The sequence below is a fragment of the Pseudoliparis swirei genome, chromosome 7 (assembly GCF_029220125.1).
Source record: "Pseudoliparis swirei isolate HS2019 ecotype Mariana Trench chromosome 7, NWPU_hadal_v1, whole genome shotgun sequence".
Taxonomy (NCBI): Eukaryota; Metazoa; Chordata; class Actinopteri; order Perciformes; family Liparidae; genus Pseudoliparis; species Pseudoliparis swirei.
This window is the reverse complement of record NC_079394.1, coordinates 10,442,908-10,463,800: the sequence shown is the minus strand read 5'-3', so window position 1 is coordinate 10,463,800 and position 20,893 is coordinate 10,442,908. Positions and strand designations below refer to the sequence as shown.

Sequence of the window (20,893 nt, the reverse complement as noted above, 5' to 3'; positions counted from 1 at the left end):
TTAAGGAGGACCAATGGCTGAGCAGCTTGAAGAGGACCAATGGCTGAGCAGCTTAAGGAGGACCAATGGCTGAGCAACTTAAGGAGGACCAATGGCTGAGCAACTTGAGGAGGACCAATGGCTGAGCAACTTAAGGAGGACCAATGGCTGAGCAGCTTGAAGAGGACCAATGGCTGAGCAGCTTGAAGAGGACTAAATAAAATGAGCCATCAGCAGGAGGAATGGGGTGAACTGTTGTGCAATATGCATAATACTTATTTTAGCTGAATAGTTCAAATGCCACAAAATACAAGATATATATATATATATATATATATATCTTGTATTTTATATATATATCGTATTGTTTTTAACGTACGGATAACTTGTTAGTCTCGATACACCGTGCAGCATTACAGCAGTAGATGTAGCGGGCTGACGTTCAAGCTAACCCGAACCCCTCAAATGCTGTCGGCATCTTAATGCTGATTGGCCAAGACTCGACACGTCCCATCAAAGATGTTTTATTGCGAAGATCACAACATCACATTTTCTCCGCGTCTCACTGCAATCTCAACGCCAACGGGCCAGTTGACCCCCACCCCCCTCGCCGAAAGGTGACAAGTTTGCAGGTATGGTATTTATTTTGTATAATCATTAATTTAATAGGTATACCCTTTGTTTCATTTGTATATTTATTAATATATTTGTATTAATATATTACTCAAATAATATGACGTTCACCGGAAGATGTATCTGTCTGTTGTTAAAGTTTGACTGTGTGTGTGTGTGTGTGTGTGTGTGGAAATATTCCCTCAACACAAACACATGGGGTTAATAATTGACCCGGGTTCCACGGACAGACGCGGTCGGGTCTTCCTCCTCAACTCCCCGAACGTGCGTCAGACTACGTGCTGCACGCACAGCAAGTAAAATCACGAGTGTCTCAGATCCCGTCGGACTCCGCGCAGTGAAGCCTCAAAACCCGAGGAAACCGCAGAAATGTCCGCCTGCGAGTTTAAGTCTCTGGAGGAATGCCTGGAGTCCCACCTGCCGGAGCCCGAGCTGTCCGAGGTGAAACGCATCTTGTTCGGGAAGGAAACGCAGTGAGTTGTCGCGAGAGTTCCTCAACCTTAACACAGAGATCAGAGTATTGTCTTTTACCGCGTGTTTTTCTCTTCAACCTTCTTGTGAGTGGACTTTGATCCCTTTAGTTTGAGCTGCAGTGGTCAACACACAACCTTTAAACTGTGCACAGAAACGATTACGCAATACAGTGTGTGCAACTTTTAACATAGTTTCTGTCTAGAAGTATAGGTTAATATTGCTAAGAAAAATAAGTACAGACCTCTGTTTATGTGTCACGTCTCCAATTATACACAAGGGAGAATAATGCAGTGAAATGAGACAATACAAACTAATGCTGCAACTAACTCATTCATAATTACTTTCTTTATCTATTAATCTGCTGATTATTTTCATTGTGTCCTGTTTTATGTGTATATATATGTTTATGTCTTATATTTTTGCATACGTTTTATGTTAATATTTATAAATGAATAAAAAAATTAAGTGCCAAAAAAAGAAAATGTTTTTAAAAAAGTGTAACATTGGTCAATCTGGGTTGGGCGTTGAATTATGAACATTTGGCATTAGTTGCATGCCAATTGGACAAAATATTGCGTGCTCTGGTAAAAAAAAGTTGAGTTTGCTCTGTGATTTTGACCTTTTGACCTTTGATTGATAAATCTAATCAAATGGTCCTTGATAGATAATAAAATATCCCACCACCATTCAAATAAATTTCATTCAATACTTTTGAGTTCTCTCAGTTCACTACTTGTTCATGACCCTGACCTTTGACGCCCCGAAAATCTATCAACTGGTCCCCCCCCCAAAATCTCATCTCTAAGTCAATCATAATAAATTCGTTCAATACTTTTTTTTTTTTTTTTTGCTAATAACACGACACAAATAAATAAATAAATACAAATGTATAAATAAAATGAATAAATAAATAAATAAATACACGGCGATCAAAACATAACCTTCCGGCATTTTCAATGCGAAGGTAATTATGACAAAGAATCAATGTCGGATCATTCCCCTACCTTCTTCTGGCGCCCGTTCTGTGAACACAAAGAGTTTTCTCTGTCGCAGGAAGTTGGACCTCCCGCCATGTGCTGTGAGCGCGGCCTCAGAGCGTGACTTTGAGCTGAAGGGTTTCATGTTTGATGCTGCGCAGGAACAACTGAGGCCGCCCAGGAGGGTCCGCGTGGGACTCATTCAGAACCGCATTGTCCTGCCCACCGACGCCCCCATCCTGGACCAGGTCAGGACTCAGACACCTGTTGTTAAGCGGACCGGAGGCAGACGGGACGTTTTACAAGTCCGTGGTGTAAACCATCTGGGTGTCTCCTCCCCAGATCAATGCCATGCACAGCCGCGTTGGTGAGATGGTTGAAGTGGCAGCCATGTGCGGCGTAAACATTGTCTGCTTCCAGGAGACCTGGAGTGAGTCCTTTCATGGGTCGGCACTACATATTGCATACAAGCCAGTTAAAAAAAATAAAAATAAAACTAACCTGTGTTCTCCCGCCCGCAGCCATGCCCTTTGCTTTCTGCACCCGCGAGAAAGAACCATGGACGGAGTTTGCGGAGTCTGCTGAAGAAGGAAACACCACACGCTTCTGCCAAGAGGTGAGAAGCTAGACGTCTGTCACAGTGCCACGGCTGTGCTTTGCTGCAGTCGCCTAACAATCTAAATGACGTCATCAGCTCGCCAAAAAATACAACATGGTGATCGTCTCTCCCATCCTGGAGCGAGAGGGGCTGCACAACACCCTGTGGAACACCGCGGTGGTGATCTCCAACTCTGGACGTGTGCTGGGAAAGAGCAGGAAGAACCATATTCCCAGGATTGGAGACTTCAATGAGGTCGGCGAGGCCTTCAACACATACGTGTGAAATTAGGCAAACCGCTGCTGTTCACTGTGCTTCTGTTCCACCCAGTCTACATATTATATGGAGGGCGACACGGGCCACACAGTGTTCCAGACACAGTTCGGGAACATTGCTGTGAATATCTGCTACGGGCGCCATCACCCTCTCAACTGGTTCATGTACAGCATGAATGGAGCTGAGATCATCTTCAACCCCTCAGCTACCGTTGGAGCTCTCAGGTGGGGAACAAAATGGAGGAATTAATTCTGTATTAACGATCACTAGAAGGCCTCTTGGCCAGAACGAGCTTGACTTCCATTAACGCCCCTTTTTCCCCACCTCTGTGTCTTCCTGAGATAGTATGTGGCTCCTTGTTTGCTGTGTGGGGATTTAATTTAACACAAATTACTTTGAGAATACAGAACATCTGATTAATATTGTCAATAGTGTGCTTTAGTTGTACACATTCCCCTTAATTCCACTATAAACGAGACATATTGCTGGTGGTATATACCCTAGGAAGTTGTTGTTTTATATACATTAATAACAATAATAAATCTTTTCCTTGCCTACAGTGAGCCCATGTGGTCCATCGAGGCCAGGAATGCAGCAATAGCTCACCACTGTTTCACTTGTGCGATCAACCGTGTTGGGACGGTGAGTCAGAGTCCATAACTGCAGCGTCAGCAGTCTTACATGCGAGGCGTTGACGCTCAAGCGCAGGGCGGTAATCGGGGTTTAGACTTCGGAAGTTTTATTTTTTCATCCAATTTAGTTAGAAAAAGAAGGAAAAAAATCATATTTAAAAAATAATAATCTTTGGTAAATGCTAAATTTAGATAAAATGTAAATTGTGAAATATACTGCACACTTATTTTATTGATAAATGAATGACTATGTATTACCCTGAAGACTTTCCACAATTCTTTAAAAAAATGAAACATTGTTAAAGCTTCTGTGCATTCTTGTCTTTCACGCAGGAACATTTCAAAAGTGAATTCACATCTGGTGATGGAAAAAAAGGTCAGAGATTTCATTCCTGGACTTGAGAAACTTTAATGCAGCTTCTTTAACATGTACATTTGTGGCAAGTTTATTCTCCAGGATAATCTAAACGTGTGATAATGTTGCAGTATTTAAGTTATCTGTATCTATACAGTGAGTAGCTGTTGCTGGTTGCTGGCCGTGAGAATTATTTCAGTTCTAGTGACAGACAGATCTGCTGACTTCTGCAGCTCACCATGATTTTGGATACTTCTATGGATCCAGTTACGTGGCTGCTCCCGACGGCAGCCGCAGCCCGGGGCTCTCCAGGACCCACGACGGACTGCTCGTTGTAGAAATGGATCTCAACCTGAACAGACAAATCAGCGACAAATGGAGTTTTAAGGTCAAAATAATTGAGAATTGTTTAATGTGTTTAACCTGCTAAAAATTCACTTTGGTCACTGCCTTGTGTATGTATTTTGTTTCCACTGTATATTTAGTATTTTAGTATTGTTATTGTGTTTCATGTTATTTAAAAAATAAAATCTTTTTTATCAATGCTCTAATGTGCACCCGCTGCTGTGATGCTGCAATTTCCCCACTGTGGAACTAGTAAAGGAATATCTAATCTAATCTAAGAATTTGTATACATTGTGTGTATTTGACCCTGCAGGGATTGAAGGGTTGTAAGGTTCTTCAGTAATGTGAACATATTGCGGTAAATACAATCTATTCTCCTGATGTACTGGTAATCTCTGTTTACGGCACCTTTCTTTGCAGATGACTGGGCGGTATTCTGAGTATGCAGAGGAACTCACCAAGACTGTGAGACCTGACTTCAAACCCAACATCGTGAAAGAGTAGATATGACACTAGAGTAGAGGACAATCGTGACTTCTTTAACAAAAGGTTGCTCTGATGTCTCTGGAGTTATTGTCTATTGATGAAATAAAAAATTTAAGTTAGTACATTATTTCACAAGATGAGTCTTTTCAGTGCCAGTTTGTAATTTCATATTTCAATTCCGATATAGAAAATACTCGGGGTTCAGTGTTGGATATGTCAATGATGAGCAACAGCATTTATTTTAATGTATTTTTGGGCGGACAGATAAAAAATATATACACTGCTATAATAAAAATATCAGAATCATACCGATACACTTTATTGATCACAGCGGATTAGGGAAATTGGATAACTGCCAAATATTCATTACATTTTCAGGTTCTATAAAATTGATCTCTGTTGTAAAATAAAAATAACAAACCATACTAGGGCTGCAACTAACGATTATTTTGATAATCGATTAATCGGTTGATTATTTTATCGATTAATCGGATACAAAAACTTTAATTTTCAACCCTTTATTCAAAACAGTGTCCGTACGGTCATGGAAAACCTGGAAAAGTCATGGAATTTTTAAATGGCTATTAGCAGGCATAGAAAAGTAATTTAAAAAAATAAAATCCCAAAATATTTGGAAAAGTAATGCAAATTTGTTTTATTCAAATGTTAATTTGCACGGTATATATACGGTATGCTTTGGAATTCTCATTGTTAGTTTAAATACGACATCTTCTCACTTTGTCACGTATAGACAGAGTTTTCACAAAATGTTTAATCATGGACATTTGGTTGAAAGTCATGGAAAGGTCCTGGAGATCCACTGGTCACCATGGTGATGAACCCTGTTCACTGGTCACCATCATACCTGCAAACTCATGAGGGGTGAAAAAGGTGACAACGGGGGTGTAGGTGACTTTTTTTTTGTCACCACACCACATCCACGTTGTCTGAAGCCTCAAAGCTTTTAGAACCACAACTAGTCATTTTATTGTTCTGACCACAAATCTAAATAATGATAATAAACAGTTTAAGAACAAAAGGTCCTCCGCTCTGACTCAGCCCTATAATGATAGTAATAACAAATATACATTGTCATTATATATAATATGGTTAAAGTCATTCATGAACCAACTTCCTTTTTTTGCCTGAACAGTCCTCATGGACTTCTCCCTGAATCTGTTCTGTCTCTACCTGTTTGTCACAATACTCATATTATAACTTCTATACATATTACATACCTGCCATAACTATCATGATACCCGATACCAGAATTCAATACAATACCATAAAAACAATATGGTCCCATAAATACGAGACTGGTATATTTATCTATAATAGTAATAAATAAAATATCTGTATGGATCACTTTTTACCAACTTGTTCAACACTTAACAAATGGCAGTAATATGAGTATTAATACAGCCAGATATGAATGAAACTACATGGTTCCATCATAGCATTGATTATACACTATGAGACTGTTAGTCTCTGACCAGATGATACACAGTTCATCAGGATGAGCAGCTGTAGAGTTACAGAACTTTACAGACTGAAACATTTCACTTCTGGCATCTTTTTATTTGTTAAGCCGAAGTCGGTCTCTATAGCTGCGCCACTTCTCTCGCTGTGAGCTGCGCAGCGCAGTGTGCGCAGACAGCTCGACACGGAGCAGCGCGTGCGCTCTGATCGCTCTCTTAATGAAGTATCGATACTAAACATATGCTGAATCACATCGTGTTTAACGTACGGGTACTTTGTTAGCATCGCTACACCGTGCAGCGTGACAGCAGCAGATGTAGCGGACTAACATTCAAGCTAACCTAAACCACCAAACGCTGAAGACATCTGAACGCTGATTGGCCGAGACGCGACACGTCCCATCAAAGATGTTTTATTGCGAAGATCACCACTTCACATTTTCTCCGCGTCTCACTGCAATCTCAACGGCAGCGGGCCAGGTAACCCCCCCCCCCCAAAAACAAAAACTCTTCGGATCTCCACGATTCACGTGGCTGACCTATTTTGAGTTCAAAACGGTGAATTTCACCGAAAGGTGACAAGTTTGCAGGTATGACCATGGTGATGAACCGTCACAAACAGACTGACAGCTTTCCTCTCCTGAGCAGTGGTCCCCACATTTGGACCGGCCCCCTGAACAATATCAGAGACGCGTTCCGATTTATTATTTTGTTCACCTGGCCCGCTGCCGTTGAGATTACAGTGAGACGCGGAAAAAATGTGGAGTGGTGCTCTTCGCAATAAAACATCTTTGATGGGACGTGTCGCGTCTCGGCCAATCAGCGTTCAGATGTCCACAGCGTTTGGGAAGTTAGGTTAGCTTGAATGTTAGTCCGCTACATCTGCTGCTCTGTTAAATGCTGTCTGCACGCGCAGCGCACACGAGTGGCGGCGTGGTTTATCTCCGTTGCCTTTCTCCGTGGAAAAATATTTTCCGCTATCCGCCACGGAATAAATAACCACGTTTTCTACGTTATACTCTTGTGGAAATGCCACACACGTCGTGACATGTAGCGCCCTGGTGTCTGGGTTCATGACGTCACCCGGAGGCGCACTTCGCTCCGTGAATGTCTCCGACTACGTGAAGGACTTCCACATCCAGCGCCACGTGAGCAGCAGCAGCCAATTAGATTCATCAACAGAGGAGCAGCTCAGCGCTGATTGGCTCTCACAACGCAGCGTTTCGTCTCTGCTCCGCTCTTGTTTCCCCTGCGCCGCTCTGCGCTCAACTCAACTTTGTTTACACTCCGTGATTTATTGAGCGCCGTAATAATCGCGCGACGCAACGAATCGATAATGAAATTCGTTGCCAACTATTTTAATAATCGATTTTTATCGATTCGTTGTTGCAGCCCTAAACCATACCAATTAAACTATTTCCTGCATTTTAATGTTTCTGTGTGGAAAAATAGCAGATATCCCCCCCTAGGATAAACATGAGAAAAATGTCTCAAATGGTAAAAACTCAAATTGAAGCCGTAGTTTTAGATTTAATCCAAAATATAGTACTGTTAATCTTTGACATTGTAGGTTATTTTATATTTAGAATATGCAAAAGAATACGCACAAAAATAAGTAATGGGAAGGGATTTTTTAAAATATCAAACTGCATTTCAAATTGTGTTTTATAGAACCTAAAAAACATATTACTAATAAATATATACATCAACAAACCAACACTCATTTTCATTCAATCTCTAGCAAAATGTTAGTATAGTATAATTTAGTTTCTCAAATACTCGCTCGTTTCAGGAAAAAAAAACAAGGATGGAGCACATGTTCAAATCCTTCTTTAATCATAACATATAATAAATGCAGCTCTGTTTAATAAAAAATAAAGTTTGAGGTTTGAAACATGCCATTTATTCTTACCAAAAAGCACAACCAGGAAGAAATCATTTTTGTATAGGTTCAAGAACAGCAATTTCATGGTCAATATTTAAATAACACATTATGTCTGGTTTGAAAAGTGTAGTGCAAAAACATAATACCAACATTTAAAAGAAAAAAAATAAATAGGTGACGAGGAAATGACATCATCTTCACCACTTTCAACATAGAACATGAGTAAAAAATTACACCTTTGTTCTGCCACACATTCAAAACAAGCATACGATGTATCCATCTATCCAGCACGTTGCCGTGACACCAAAACACAAGATGTTGGGCTGTTTATTCTTAATTGAAATTAATTACTCCGGTGTTCCTGTTCCAGACGGTCAATCCTCTGTCCGTATTCTTCTGCAGGCAGATTTTGAACTAGCTATCGATCAATGTCACACTTTAGGGCATTAATTACCTGAGACTCTCAAAGCACAACTACTTCCTGTATTACCTGTTGATAGAATCATCAGAATAAAAAGTGATGAGGTGAGTTAGGAGGATTTCTTTTTTTTTAAAGGCAAGTGGAGGTTGAGGCTGCTGATGAGCCTCTTCTGGACTTCAACGCTGAACAGCAGAAACAAATTGCTTATACTAAACGTTATTTGAAGCCCTGAATCATGTGCACACTATTTCCATGTATGTTGTATTCTGTCATGCTTCCCACATTTCATCCTGCTCACAGTTTGAGATTTCAATAGCTCACATTAGAGTCATTAAAATTCAACTAAGAGGCAATAAAAGCTATGGTCTATCTGCTAATCTCCTCAAAAAAGAGGATAAAAAAATACATTTAACTTAGATTTAACTCCCAGCTGTTAGTCCTGCAGCGGTCGAGTGGTAGTGACTGTGTAAGAGGAAATAAGAGCGGTGAATCTGCAGCAGTCACGTGAGCAGCTGGGCTTCTTAGCACCGGAGAGGATGGCCCATGAGATCTGCGACACCAGGAGCAGCCGCGGGTCCAACACTGTCGACCTGCAGCATCAGGTCCTTACAATGATGAGCCGGAGTGAAATCCAAACCCATCATCACTGTCCATCAACTCTCCTTGAAGACCAGCAGGATATCCTCATCGGTCCCGTAGCTCCACCGAGCCTCCTCAAAGTTAGTGATGCTGGTGCAGCACACGCCTAAAAAACACACACACACGTGAAATATCTCCCTATCTGCAGGGTAGATTGACATGAAACTTGGTAAAGACATTCACGTGAATTGTAATAACTTTGTAATAACATGGTATATCACTCAGCACCATAATCTGCTCAAAATGTAATTATCTTGAATGTTGTCCATTACATAGTTTTTGATTGTTTTGAAAGCAGAAATTAAGTAATAACTTGGAGTTAACTAAACAGTCTCCTTTGCTAATGAAACCATGAATATAAATCTTTGAAACAAAGTTGACTAAATATTATTATCAAAGGCGGCAAACAATCATTTTCAGCAATCTGTTGATTATTTTTCTTTCAATCAAATAATCAAACAATCTACAAATCGTTTCAGCACTATATTTAAATCTCCAAAGAAAACTATATCTACATGGCCAAAAAGTGAAACTTGTATCAGGACTTCCCGAGTACTTATTCAAATACACTTATGCCACATTGTGCGTGTACTTTGGACTTCACTCACGGTCAGAATACGCTGGATTGTTGTAGAAAACGGAGCCAGTGGTCCTGTTGAAGCCGCATATCACAACAAAGTGACCCTGGTACTCCGGCTTCCTGCAGAAACACTTCTGGCCCACAGGCAGGAAGCAGCAGTACTTGACAGGCGAGGAGCAGAGTTCACATGTCAAGACGACAGCATTAACCAGCACTATGGCCACGTGGCCCTGCTCCAGATGGGACTGGATTTCCTGAATCATCACAGAGCTGCGAGAAGACATCAACAAACACAGGTCAGGTGTTAGGTTTGCTTTGTGTGAGGAACAAGCCGGTTTGTCCATGCCAATAAACCCGAAAACTCACCATTTCTTCAGCGCCACACCGTTGCTGTCTGCTTGAAGGAAAAGCTCATTCACTCTGTCCTCTTCTGTATCAAAGTGTTTCTTGTAGAAGGACTGAAAACCACAACAAAAAGACAACAAAGACCCCATCACATAAACAGAACTAGAAACATTCAAATCTGGTTCGGACAATACTGACAGCTCGGTCTGGGCAAAGTACCTGATTCCTAAAACCCTTATCGACGCCCAGAGTCTGCGTGCAAAAGCAGTGTTTGATTCCTAGATGGCACATGAGGTAGGCCAGGTCAATAGTCCACACACTCTCCGTCAGCTTGAGCTCCCAGCATGCTCTCTGGAACTCCTCATCACTGACTGGATGGAGGTACCTGCAAGATAGGACAGTTATACACTGTGAATCCCTCGGGACCAACTGTCGTGCATGGCGTTAAAGCCTACAATTCACTCGACATGTCAACCAGGGATGTACAATTGGGAGTATCAACTGTCTGGAGATGACTGACGTCATTCGGAACACCTTTTTAGAAGTTAACGACTTTATTGTGCACTTACTTCAGGACCATCCTGGAGCAGGCCAACCCGCAGTCCCAGTGGTAGAGCTGCCGAATGACAGGGACGTTCAGCAAGACGGCATCCTCTGAGGAAAGGTGTGTTCATGATGAGCTCGTGGTGAACACCTTATAACTGTGTCCTGACGCTGCTCTCCGGAGTGACGTGAGGCTGGCTCAGTTCCTCTGTTGATATCGGATGGTGTCACTCACCTGTCATTCTGGTGTATTCTCTCTGAGACAAGCGGGCGACTAGCAAACTCGAGACGAGCTCGTCAGTCGTGTTTACAGCATTTCATCCGGGGTTGGGTTTCTTCATGGATGCTGTAAGTTTAACGTTAGCTGTCAGGCTAACAGCACTTACTGGTCGGTTGGCTGCATGCGAAGCGAGGGGTTTCATGCGCGACACGCGCCACCGCGTCGCATACAAGTATTAGATAGATACACAAATAAGGAATATATGTAAGAAAAATGAGTTATTTGTGTCGCTGCGTCTGTCTAAAAGACTGCTCTGCTTCACTTCTCTGTTGTTTGCTAGCATACTGAGAAGCTTCTTCTGTTGGGTCACGGTGCCCCTCACAGAGGTGCTGCCCCCGCGCGGTGCGGAGGAGTCATCGTCAGAACGATCATTTATATACAATATATAAATATATATACACTCATTTTTTAGACTAAGAAAATTAACAAGTGTTATTGAAAAATTCAAATAATGTAATAAAGATCTGTATTTTGATTTTGAAGTTTAAAAAGCACAAATTAGCATAAGAGGGCTTTACAGGCTGTACAGCATACGTCATCCTCTGTCATTGGAAAAGCTCACCTCGAAAAACCTTCAACAGGTTCCGTAGCTGGTTCCCATCAACACTTGTATTATAAAAAGAGAAATACAGAGATTTATTTTACAACTGGCCTAGAAAACAAACAATGTATTCAATACACATGATTGTAAGAAGTGAGGAAAGCAGAATGTGCAACTAAAGGATTGTTTACTTCCTGATTCAGTGACAGTGTCCTCATTTAGATATGAGACTTTATATTAGCTTTAAATGTCTCTTTTTCTCATGCATGTCAACATAAACCAGTCAGAAACCGTGAGAACCTGAAAGAAACCATGAACGTCCCGTGTATCATTGCTTTTTCTTTCTAGAAAAAAAACTGCATTTTGTTTAATCAGTTTAAGTACAACACTGAATATGTCTACTCACCAAACTGAGGAATGAAAATGCCACACCTAAGTTCAGTATGTTTGGTACAATTGCAAAATCCCAAGATTAAAGAACAAAGCAAAGAGGACACACACATCTCGCTTGTTAAGTTATTGCAATTTCAACATTTAAGCCTCCCAGTTACAAAGACAATAATGTAATTCATTATTTTTCACCAGCTTAATCAATTAAGTGGTTGATAATACGGCCTCACCTGAAGTTGAATCCAGGAGCCATCTTGTTGACGGGATGTTAGTTGTCCAGCCTGCGGAAGCTGTATTTGCAGGAACATTTCCCTGCCCAGCAGTCCAGGTCAAAGCTCCAATCAATTATAATAATGAGGATACCACCACCCTTTATAAACATAAAATACAAGTGGCGACAGATATGACACTTGAAATATGTTTTATAACTGAGACCCAAGGGAGAAAAGTGATAAAGTGTGAAAGGAAATCATTAAATTCCGGGCCTACCTTCACAGCCATGTCTTGAAGTTTCTCTCCAGCCTCTGAAACAATGTGTTTGAGGCAGAATATGAAGTCAGGGTCTGTTGCTCCATTGAATTCATTTGAGGAGTTCATATGTATATATATGTAAATATATGGGGGAGGAAGAAAGATGTAGATTTAATATAATTACACACAATAAAACAGCACATTTGCATATTCTACATTGATAAGAGGCTTTCTTTTACACGTAGAAACACTAACCAGTAAAAGTTGAACTTTGGGTAAGTTATGCTATATCTTTGACCAACACAGTGAAGTTCTCTGCTGCAGCCAGCAGTGCATATGGTACACAACATGTTATGCCATGTGCACCTCCCCCCAACCACACACTCACTGAGGAGGGTGTCAGCTGACACATCAGGAATGCATCATGTACATCATGGATGTTTCAGAATACTATACGCATTGAATTCTTATGCACACAATTAGTGGAGACAATAAGAATTCTTTAAACCAACATCGATTAAGAATTATTTTTAATTTCTTTAAAAACATTGACTTCCATGAAGACAGGACAAATACAATGCCACTTTGGTCCAATAGTACTTCATATATATACATATATAAAGTCTGTATAAAAGAACCATTTCAGTTCATATAGACACTTTGGCATCCCATTAGTCCCGAGTGTAGCTTACCTTCAATACAATATGTGTTTAATTCAACCTTTTTTCAAGTTACTTTTCGTGAGGACGTCATATTCACACAGGTAAGAAAGAGAGTCTACAGTAGACTGTGTATATACATACAAGTGGATATTTTACATTGGACAACAGACACAAAGACATGTTAATTCATCAATAAAACTAATGAAGTACAGTCAATATGTTTCGTCTTTCAGTGCTGAATCTTCAAGTACGATATGAAGGCATCTAGAGTGGAACGTATAGACCAGGGACAAGTCTTCTTTCGTGTTTACATTTTCCAGTTTAACCCATCGAGATGAGGCTGACATTTTTGGAAACCAGCCAACATGTTCGCTCATCCGCCGCTCTTTGATAATGCAAATAACCGTCGCTATACTCCAGCTGTGTACTGCGGCAGTCTCTTGAACTGCTAAATGTACAAAAACAAAGTTCCATCTGAAGGAAAGTCTGCATCATGGCCATTTATATGAACCATTTCTGTCATATGAATTGAATGTGTTGTAACACTGTTATGACGTTTAGACTGTACACATGACATCTATTGCACTTCTGTCCATCCGGGGAGAGGGATCCTCCTCTGTGGCTCTCACGAAGAGTGATTCCTTATTTTTCTCCCCTTTAAGGTATTTTTTAGGGGGGGGGGGGGTTTCCCTGAACTGATGTGAGGGCCCCGGGACAGAGGATGACGTATGTGTACAGGTTATAAAGCCCGCCGAGGCAAATGTGTCATTTGTGATACATGGGCTATACATAATCTATGTTATTTAATTTAATTTAAACAACCGATGCCATTCAACAGCTACTAAAAAAGGTCCGCAGATTTCATTTGTCCAAAATCAAAGTCCAGCACTCCGTCGTGCAGGTGGCCTTCGTTTGCGTTGTCAAAGCTGTTCTTCCCGTGGATCTGTTTGAGGTGCTTGCGGAGAACTGGCTTGTGAGCGAAAACCATGTCACAGTAGTTGCAGCGGTGGGGCTTATCCCCACTGTGCAGGTTTAAGTGATCCAGCAAAGAACACTTTTGGGTGAAGGTCTTACCACAGATTTTACACTGGAAGGGCTTGATGCCGGCATGGACGCGCATATGTCGGTGCAGGTTGCCCTTCTGCGTGAAGGTCTTTCCGCACAGCAGGCACATGAACAGCTTGTGCATCTTGAGGTGGTTGGCGTAGTTTTCCAGCTGGCGGAAGACCCGGGAGCACTTGGGGCACTGGTGGTACCACTGCAGAGGTTTGTCGTAGTTCCTCTGGTGCACACCGTGCTTCTCTGCAGGAGGGGGACTGAGCGGGTATCTGGCCGGGCCGCATGGAACCGCCATCTCACTGCCACGACTGTCCACCGTGGAGTTGATGAGAGAGTGCTGGGGCTCAGGAGAGTGGAGTGTAGGAGGAGCAGGACTGGTGAGGAGGTTACTAGTGATGGAGTTTTCTGCTACGTCAGACACAGACTCCACTTTTACTATCGTGATGTCACTCTCCACCACGCCCTGCTTTGGACATTTGCTTAAGATCTGAAGAGGGGATGTCGGCTGTATGATCACATCTTCTTCGTCGTCATCATCGCTGCCATCATCTACATCGTCCACGTCGCTGCCATTGTTGTTGCTCCCAACCGGCATCACCTCCTCCTCATGAACAGTCTGAACCTGAGAGCGCTCTTGCTTTCTCTGGGCCTGGAAGGCTAATCCGTCGTCTTTCTTCTCCCTCGTCAGACCCACATCCGCCTCCAGCTTGCGTGCAGACTGAGGTTTGATGAACTTGCTGAGAGCTTGAGTGCACTGCTCCACAATGTGGCCCATTTGGAGGAAGCTGGCCACCGTCAGGTAATTTACAAGCTCCAGCTCAGGAAACTCCAGCTGACCTGTGTAGCAAGACAGCAGCAGCTGCCGGCCCACCTCCGCCTCCTGGATCATGGAGATCTGGACCTCCTTGGAGTCCTGCTGAAGGATGAACTGGTCCCTCAAGAAAGAGGAGCCGGCTGCAAACACTACCTTGTGACCAGGGACCTCCAGCTGGTTGATGCACACGCTGACATCGCAGAAGCGTTTCTGGTGTCGCAGGAGGTTCATCTTCTGCAGCATGGAGTCCCCAAATGTGGAGAAGCGGAACTGCAGGATCACTTGGTTCTGGGCCATAGTGAACCGAGGGCCAGCAGCAGCACACCTGTTAAAGAAAAATAGACTGTTATCTCTCCTAAACAGCACAATATAAATAGTATGAGTTTTACATTTAGTCTTTATCTCTTGTACTTCAAATTGGTATTTACGGTGCTGAACATGCCATTGAGAGCTTATCTATTGCCCCTAAAGGGCTCTCAACATGGCGATTGTCCACTAACAAGCTAATTAGTTAAACTACCACCACCTGAGTCAATAACAGGCGCGTGCTGTTCTCGTGGATCTAAAGTAAACGTGCCTGTTTCATCAACGGTTCATCAAATACCACCAATTAGGTTTCGGTGTGCGCTCGTGAGCAGGTCGTTTAAACGAGACATTCACGTGAAACCGTGTGGTTTCACCGTTAGCTTAGCGCCACCGGTACAGTAACGTTACCGGCGTATTATTGGCAAAATAGGTGACGTTAGTCTGTGTTTTAACGACAGTCTTTTGGGCGACAGCGAGACGAGCATGTGGTCGTGTGTCAAGTGCCTCTCCGCGCTCGGCGTTAGCTCCCAGCGACTGTTGAGCATGTAAACAATCGATCGCACGTCGGCCTGCTCCTCCTCCTCCTCGCGCGTCGAGCTGTCCGTCGCACACGAACACCGCGGCTGCCCGACTCGATATCCGACAAAGTCTTCCCTTTAACGGACACGGTGGTGGTGCGTGTTTCGTACCTGTAACCAAGCCCGTTAGAAGCGGGTCGTCTTCGGCAGAAGGCTGTCGGTGGGAGGAATTAAAAACGCTGCTCCGGATGCACACACGGAGAACAAATATATATTTAAAGGGCCAGTACACGTGTACGGGATCCCCACCTCATCCTCCCTCTTCGGCCCCCCTCTGGTGACCCCTTAACCCCCAGGGACTCACTGACCGGCCCCCCTCAGGTCTTAAGCTCTCAACCCCCAGGTACTTACTGACCAGCCCCCCTTTGGTCTTAAACAGTGACCCTTAACCCCCAGGGACTCACTGAGTCCCCCCCCCCTCAGGTCTGACACCTTGACCCCCGAATGACTCACTGAGCGGCCCCTCTCAGGTCTTAACTTGACCCCCCAGGTACTCACTGACTGGCCCCCCTCAGGTCTTAAACCTTGACCCCCCAGAGACTCACTGACCGGCCCCCCTCAGGCCAAAAACCCAAGGGACTTACTGTATTGTTGAAAGATGATGAGAAGAGAACGTTGATTTGTAGTAGGAACCCAGCGGGAAGTGTTTTAATGAGCACAAGGCAACATTTCCAGAATATTTAGCATATATTTGTAGTCTAAATTCATCCCTCCCATCTGATTTCTCACCAATCAAATCCGTCGTGGCATCAGTAAAGCTCTTTCTGCTTCTGAGGACGCCCTGCTCCTCCTTCATCCCCTGGTATGTCCTCTGTGAGGACACCCAGCCCTACTGGGAACTATGGCATTGCAGAAGATGCTGTGAATACTATGCAGCTTTGTTTGTTGCAAAGTAAAAATGCAAATGTACCTTGTAGATATTTTCAATATGGTTCTTTATGACACCATGACACATTCCTTGTATATATAAATATACATGGCAATAAAAGGTTTCTGATTATGATTTGGATTATGTTGTTATCGGTGCCTTTTCAGTGTTGGTAAGTTCTCTATTACATTTTGAAATAAGTATACCCGCAGTGCTATACAAATTATAATAATGATATTAATTAATTAAATTCCCAGTTTCCCCCCTATATTTCAGTCACATTGTGTTCCCTTGCAGCTACATCTATGTATAATGATACATCAATTACCTTCTGTTCTGGTACACAATCAGTAAAGATAACAATTGTTTGAGTTCATTTGAATAAAATTGGGATTAATTATACTACACGTTGCTGGCCGTTTCTCCATTTTATTCATATCAACAGTATCAATAGATAACAGTAATAACAGTAATGCCTTTGAGTCAAATTGAATCAAAAAGTGAGAATATTTATTGTATATAAAGTGTCTTGTGATTGGCTGAGCGAGTGAAGGGGGATGTTGTTGTTTGTGTTACTTGGGAGTATAATGTCTAACGGTGTTCCCTGTTTAGCGGAGGCTACGGCCCACAGTCGCCTCTACTGTCCCCGAATAAACGGCAATAAGCGAGACAATGTCTCGTAGCGCTCCTGACCCAGGAGTGAGTGAGACGACTCTCTGAACCTAATGAATACATGTTGTATTCATTATAATGCATTGGACGAGTCCTATGTGGAGATGAAATGAAAATATAAAATATCTTGACTATATCTGGAAATATTTTAGTGTACAGATGCTTGCTGTTTAATTTTAAGTTTGCCGACAGGAGGAACGATGTACTCATTCATGTTTTCTGGACATATTTCTGACACTGAAAGTGTATTTTTTTACTTAAAAAAAAAAAGTATACACAGTGCTGTGGTTGTGATTGACATGAATGTTACAATCCATGCATGATCCAATATTACAAACATTTACCAGTTTAATAACAGGTGATAATAATAAACATATCACATTCTAATTCCGTGACGCGGTCATGTGACGTCACAGCAAGGGGCGTGGTCCTGCGACCGTGAAAAGTTCTAATTTATGCTCGAAATGGAAGGTTCTGAGTTCCTCCTAGAACACGGATGTTCCGTTCAGAGAGTCGTCTCACTCACTCGCTCAACCGTCTTTCACCAGTGAACACGGAGTTTTCTCTGGACGAAAAGCAACTCAACAAGCACCCAGTGAACAATAGGGTAAGAACTCAAACTGCTTATTAGCGAGTTGTACGCGTGTGTTTTCACCCTAGAGTCCAAGTTAAACACGCGCTAGCTAGCTAAAAAAAAGTTTAAAAGATAATACAAGCTAGCTAGATTGCATTATCTCTTAAACTTTACTTATATTAAATATTTCCTCTATTCTGTGAATTGTTCACTTCATTTAGTTGTTTAATCCTGAGTGTCTTTACTGTATTAAACAAATATATGAAGTGAACAATTTACAGACGAGATAAATTATGCTTCAGTAAAGTTTAAGAGCTAATACAATTTAGCTAGCTGTACACTTTACTTTTTAGCTATCCACTTCGTGAGTCTGAACCTGAGTGTCTTTACTGGTTCAAACGTATTAGCAATACAATAACGATAAAATAAGTATGTATCATGCAGATTGCCTCATTTCAAAGTTCGATATAATATTGGATACGGTTGGATTATTGATACTGATTCATAAACATGTGAGCTGTATTTAAATGTAGCATGCTGTGCAGTTGAAAGCAATTTAACACGTCCTATGTATTGTTGGGTATCATTGTTCACTCTTTAAAATGCTTTATGTTTTATAAAAGTAATGCGTAGTTGTGGAAAATGTAAAATGTTACTCTGCAAAGTGTAGCTGTCAAATAAGTGGACTGAAGTCAAGGATCAGCAGCCCTGCTCCTCCTTCATCCCCTTGTATTATACATTTAGAATGTGTAATAGATCTACTTTCCCTTCCCGATGTAGATAATGTGTAAAAAGAAGTGTAATCTTAAAGATCACTGCCGTCACATCACAGATCACAAAGAAGCTGGCCGGCCACTGCAGGGGACAGCTCTCTGGGTGACCTCCATCGGCAATGAGGTCGGCCAGATACTGAACAGTGTCCTGACGGTGCAGGAGCGGCCGGGACTGGACGGAGTGTCTGTGTTGGATGGGTACCCTAGAACTCGCAGGAATACAGGACTGGTACCTCTGTAGTATCCTTAAGAGAGGCAGCGGCCCCCGAGGGCCACCAGTATGTACGATTCCCGTCAACATGCTGGAGCCTTGTGTCCGGGTTGAGCTGGCGGGACTCGGGTGGAGTTGGCCGAACTTCACGTTGATCCACATCTCCGGTGGATGACGAATCTCAAAAAACGTGCACGGGTTCTTATTTTCTCCTCCTCCCCCTTTAAGGTGGTGGAGGAGTCTGAGTCGCTTGCTCCTTGACCCCGAGCCAATGAGCGGTTCAATTGTGTTTAGATTAGAATAGAATAAAATAGAATATAGAATAGATAGGTAGGTATTCCTTTATTAGTCCCACAGTGGGGAAATTTCAAAATCCCAAAAGTTTAGAATGAATTATTTTGTATGTGTTGCATCTTCAAATTCACTCTGATTCTTCTTTCAGTTTTGTAAATCACGCTTTGGTGGGTCAAAGTCGGCCTCACTAAAGCCACATTTAGTGGCTAGAAGGACCCCCAGCCCTTCTCCTCCTCCTCCTTTCATATCCTCTGTGAGGACCCCCAGCCCTGCTCCTCCTTCATCCCCTGGTATGTCCTCTGTGAGGACACCCAGCAGCCCTACTGGGAACTATGGTATTGCAGAAGATGCTGTGAGTACTATGCAGCTTACTGTATTGGTCTTGCTTTATTATAAGTCATATTTTGTGTTGCCTTTACATTTGCATAGACGTAATTATCATTTGTTGTCGTCTTCCAAACAGGGTGAGCCTGGAGGAGTTCAGCTAGCCGCTGCTGGGGCTGCAGCTTCATTCTGGTTGCCGTCGGAGATGAGAAAGACCCTCCCTGTGCAGGACCAGAGGTGGATTGCCAACACCCTCTTTCCCTCCGGCAAACTGCGGACAGATTTGAAGCTGTGGTATGAGCCCCCTGGCCCGGCCCTCATCTACCATCAGACTCCAACACCCGACCGCTTTTTCACACACCCGCTGATGGTGTGGATTCCCGACCGCCTGTGGAAGGTGACGGTGTTCTGCCCAGATTGTGGGAAGCAGCTGACGGGCTCCGGTGTCCACAAGAGGTCTAGGAAGGTCCTGGACATCGACAGGTATCACCTGATGGTGTCAGAGACACTCAAGTGCACTGTGTGCTCCACACAACACCTGTGGACGAGTCAGACTGTCCGGAACCAGCTGGACCTGCCACACCAACAGTTGTTTCGACTGATCCTGACCCAAAAGTGAGTCGAGCGGTTCTGAAACAGCCTCCCTTGAAAATGTAACTAATCACTGCAACAAAGGAAAAGAAACACTTTTTTGTCAAATGTATTTGTAAATTCATAAATACAGGTGCATATTAGAATAGTGTTACGCTTGGTGCTATATTTTTATTATACACTGTCCCTGTATTTAAATAGCCAAACAAATAAATAAAATGAAATGTGCATTTCAGGTATGCTTGTGATATCCGTGTCATTCGGCTGCTTCGGGACCGGACTCTTGGCAACAGTCCAGCACGGCTGGCAAAGCAGCTCAAGGAGAACCATGGGGAGGAATGGCTGAACCGGTTAGCACACTATGCTGGGGAGTGTGCTGACTTTGTGGAGCGGCCCAGTCTCCTTCCAGTGGTCTGAACAGTGTCCTGACGGTGCAGGAGGGGCCGGGACTGGACGTGATGGTCTCCGGAGTGTCTGTGTTGGATGGGTACCCTAGAACTCGCAGGAATACAGGACTGGTGCCTCTGTAGTATCCTTAAGATGCATGTTGTGTTCTTTTGGGGTGTCCCTCTGGACCAAGCTTCCCAAAGGGATCAGGCACGTGTTTTACTCCGGTTGGGTCAAGATGACCTTTTTCCAGAACCAGCTCGTCTTTCATGTGAAGTTTATGACGCAGTCATCCTTCCTTCTGTTAAATGCCCAATCTCTAGAAAACATCTGTTACACAACCAGATGTTCCCAACATAACAAGTTACATAACTGGTTTTCTGATGGCTAACTGTAAGGAGTTCAACATATGTTATATGATAATTTTCTCCAACATAATCTTTATGTATATT

General features: G+C 42.8%; 4 protein-coding genes across 4 annotated transcripts; 2 read left to right on the top strand and 2 right to left on the bottom strand.

Annotated features, from left to right (window-relative positions):
* Positions 1 to 825: 825 nt before the first annotated feature.
* upb1 (ureidopropionase, beta) lies at positions 826 to 5,063 on the top strand. Its single transcript, XM_056419069.1, has 10 exons — positions 826 to 1,085; positions 2,140 to 2,311; positions 2,406 to 2,493; positions 2,585 to 2,679; positions 2,758 to 2,916; positions 2,992 to 3,161; positions 3,498 to 3,579; positions 3,903 to 3,945; positions 4,158 to 4,312; positions 4,690 to 5,063. Exons 1-10 carry the CDS (start codon positions 982 to 984, stop codon positions 4,771 to 4,773), a joined length of 1,152 nt encoding a protein of 383 aa, XP_056275044.1. The 5' UTR covers positions 826 to 981; the 3' UTR covers positions 4,774 to 5,063.
* A 2,983-nt stretch (positions 5,064 to 8,046) lies between these two features.
* Positions 8,047 to 11,194, bottom strand: gucd1 (guanylyl cyclase domain containing 1). The gene is made up of 6 exons (XM_056418838.1): positions 10,882 to 11,194; positions 10,673 to 10,757; positions 10,323 to 10,488; positions 10,125 to 10,216; positions 9,787 to 10,028; positions 8,047 to 9,284 (listed from the first exon to the last, which is right to left on the bottom strand). Exons 1-6 carry the CDS (start codon positions 10,886 to 10,888, stop codon positions 9,193 to 9,195), a joined length of 684 nt encoding a protein of 227 aa, XP_056274813.1. The 5' UTR covers positions 10,889 to 11,194; the 3' UTR covers positions 8,047 to 9,192.
* A 2,347-nt stretch (positions 11,195 to 13,541) lies between these two features.
* On the bottom strand, positions 13,542 to 15,925 carry zbtb26 (zinc finger and BTB domain containing 26). Its single transcript, XM_056418922.1, has 2 exons — positions 15,859 to 15,925; positions 13,542 to 15,188 (listed from the first exon to the last, which is right to left on the bottom strand). Exon 2 carries the CDS (start codon positions 15,158 to 15,160, stop codon positions 13,832 to 13,834), a length of 1,329 nt encoding a protein of 442 aa, XP_056274897.1. The 5' UTR covers positions 15,161 to 15,188; positions 15,859 to 15,925; the 3' UTR covers positions 13,542 to 13,831.
* A 2,892-nt stretch (positions 15,926 to 18,817) lies between these two features.
* LOC130196308 (uncharacterized) lies at positions 18,818 to 20,887 on the top strand. Its single transcript, XM_056418328.1, has 3 exons — positions 18,818 to 19,491; positions 19,603 to 20,078; positions 20,291 to 20,887. The coding sequence occupies exons 1-3, from the start codon at positions 19,432 to 19,434 to the stop codon at positions 20,469 to 20,471; spliced, it is 717 nt and encodes a 238-aa protein (XP_056274303.1). The 5' UTR covers positions 18,818 to 19,431; the 3' UTR covers positions 20,472 to 20,887.
* The last annotated feature ends 6 nt before the right edge of the window (positions 20,888 to 20,893 follow it).

Coding starts and splice junctions, on each gene's coding strand:
- gucd1 (XM_056418838.1), bottom strand. Junction 10,489..10,672: donor TGCTCCAGGATGGTCCTGAA/GTAAGTGCACAA, acceptor CCTATCTTGCAG/GTACCTCCATCCAGTCAGTG. Junction 10,029..10,124: donor GGTGTGGCGCTGAAGAAATG/GTGAGTTTTCGG, acceptor GTCTTCTCGCAG/CTCTGTGATGATTCAGGAAA.
- upb1 (XM_056419069.1), top strand. CDS start 982: ATGTCCGCCTGCGAGTTTAAGTCTCTGGAGGAATGCCTGGAGTCCCAC. Junction 2,680..2,757: donor CCACACGCTTCTGCCAAGAG/GTGAGAAGCTAG, acceptor TGACGTCATCAG/CTCGCCAAAAAATACAACAT. Junction 3,946..4,157: donor ATCTGGTGATGGAAAAAAAG/GTCAGAGATTTC, acceptor TGACTTCTGCAG/CTCACCATGATTTTGGATAC.
- LOC130196308 (XM_056418328.1), top strand. CDS start 19,432: ATGTCCTCTGTGAGGACACCCAGCAGCCCTACTGGGAACTATGGTATT. Junction 19,492..19,602: donor ATGGTATTGCAGAAGATGCT/GTGAGTACTATG, acceptor TCTTCCAAACAG/GGTGAGCCTGGAGGAGTTCA. Junction 20,079..20,290: donor CGACTGATCCTGACCCAAAA/GTGAGTCGAGCG, acceptor TGTGCATTTCAG/GTATGCTTGTGATATCCGTG.
- zbtb26 (XM_056418922.1), bottom strand. CDS start 15,160: ATGGCCCAGAACCAAGTGATCCTGCAGTTCCGCTTCTCCACATTTGGG.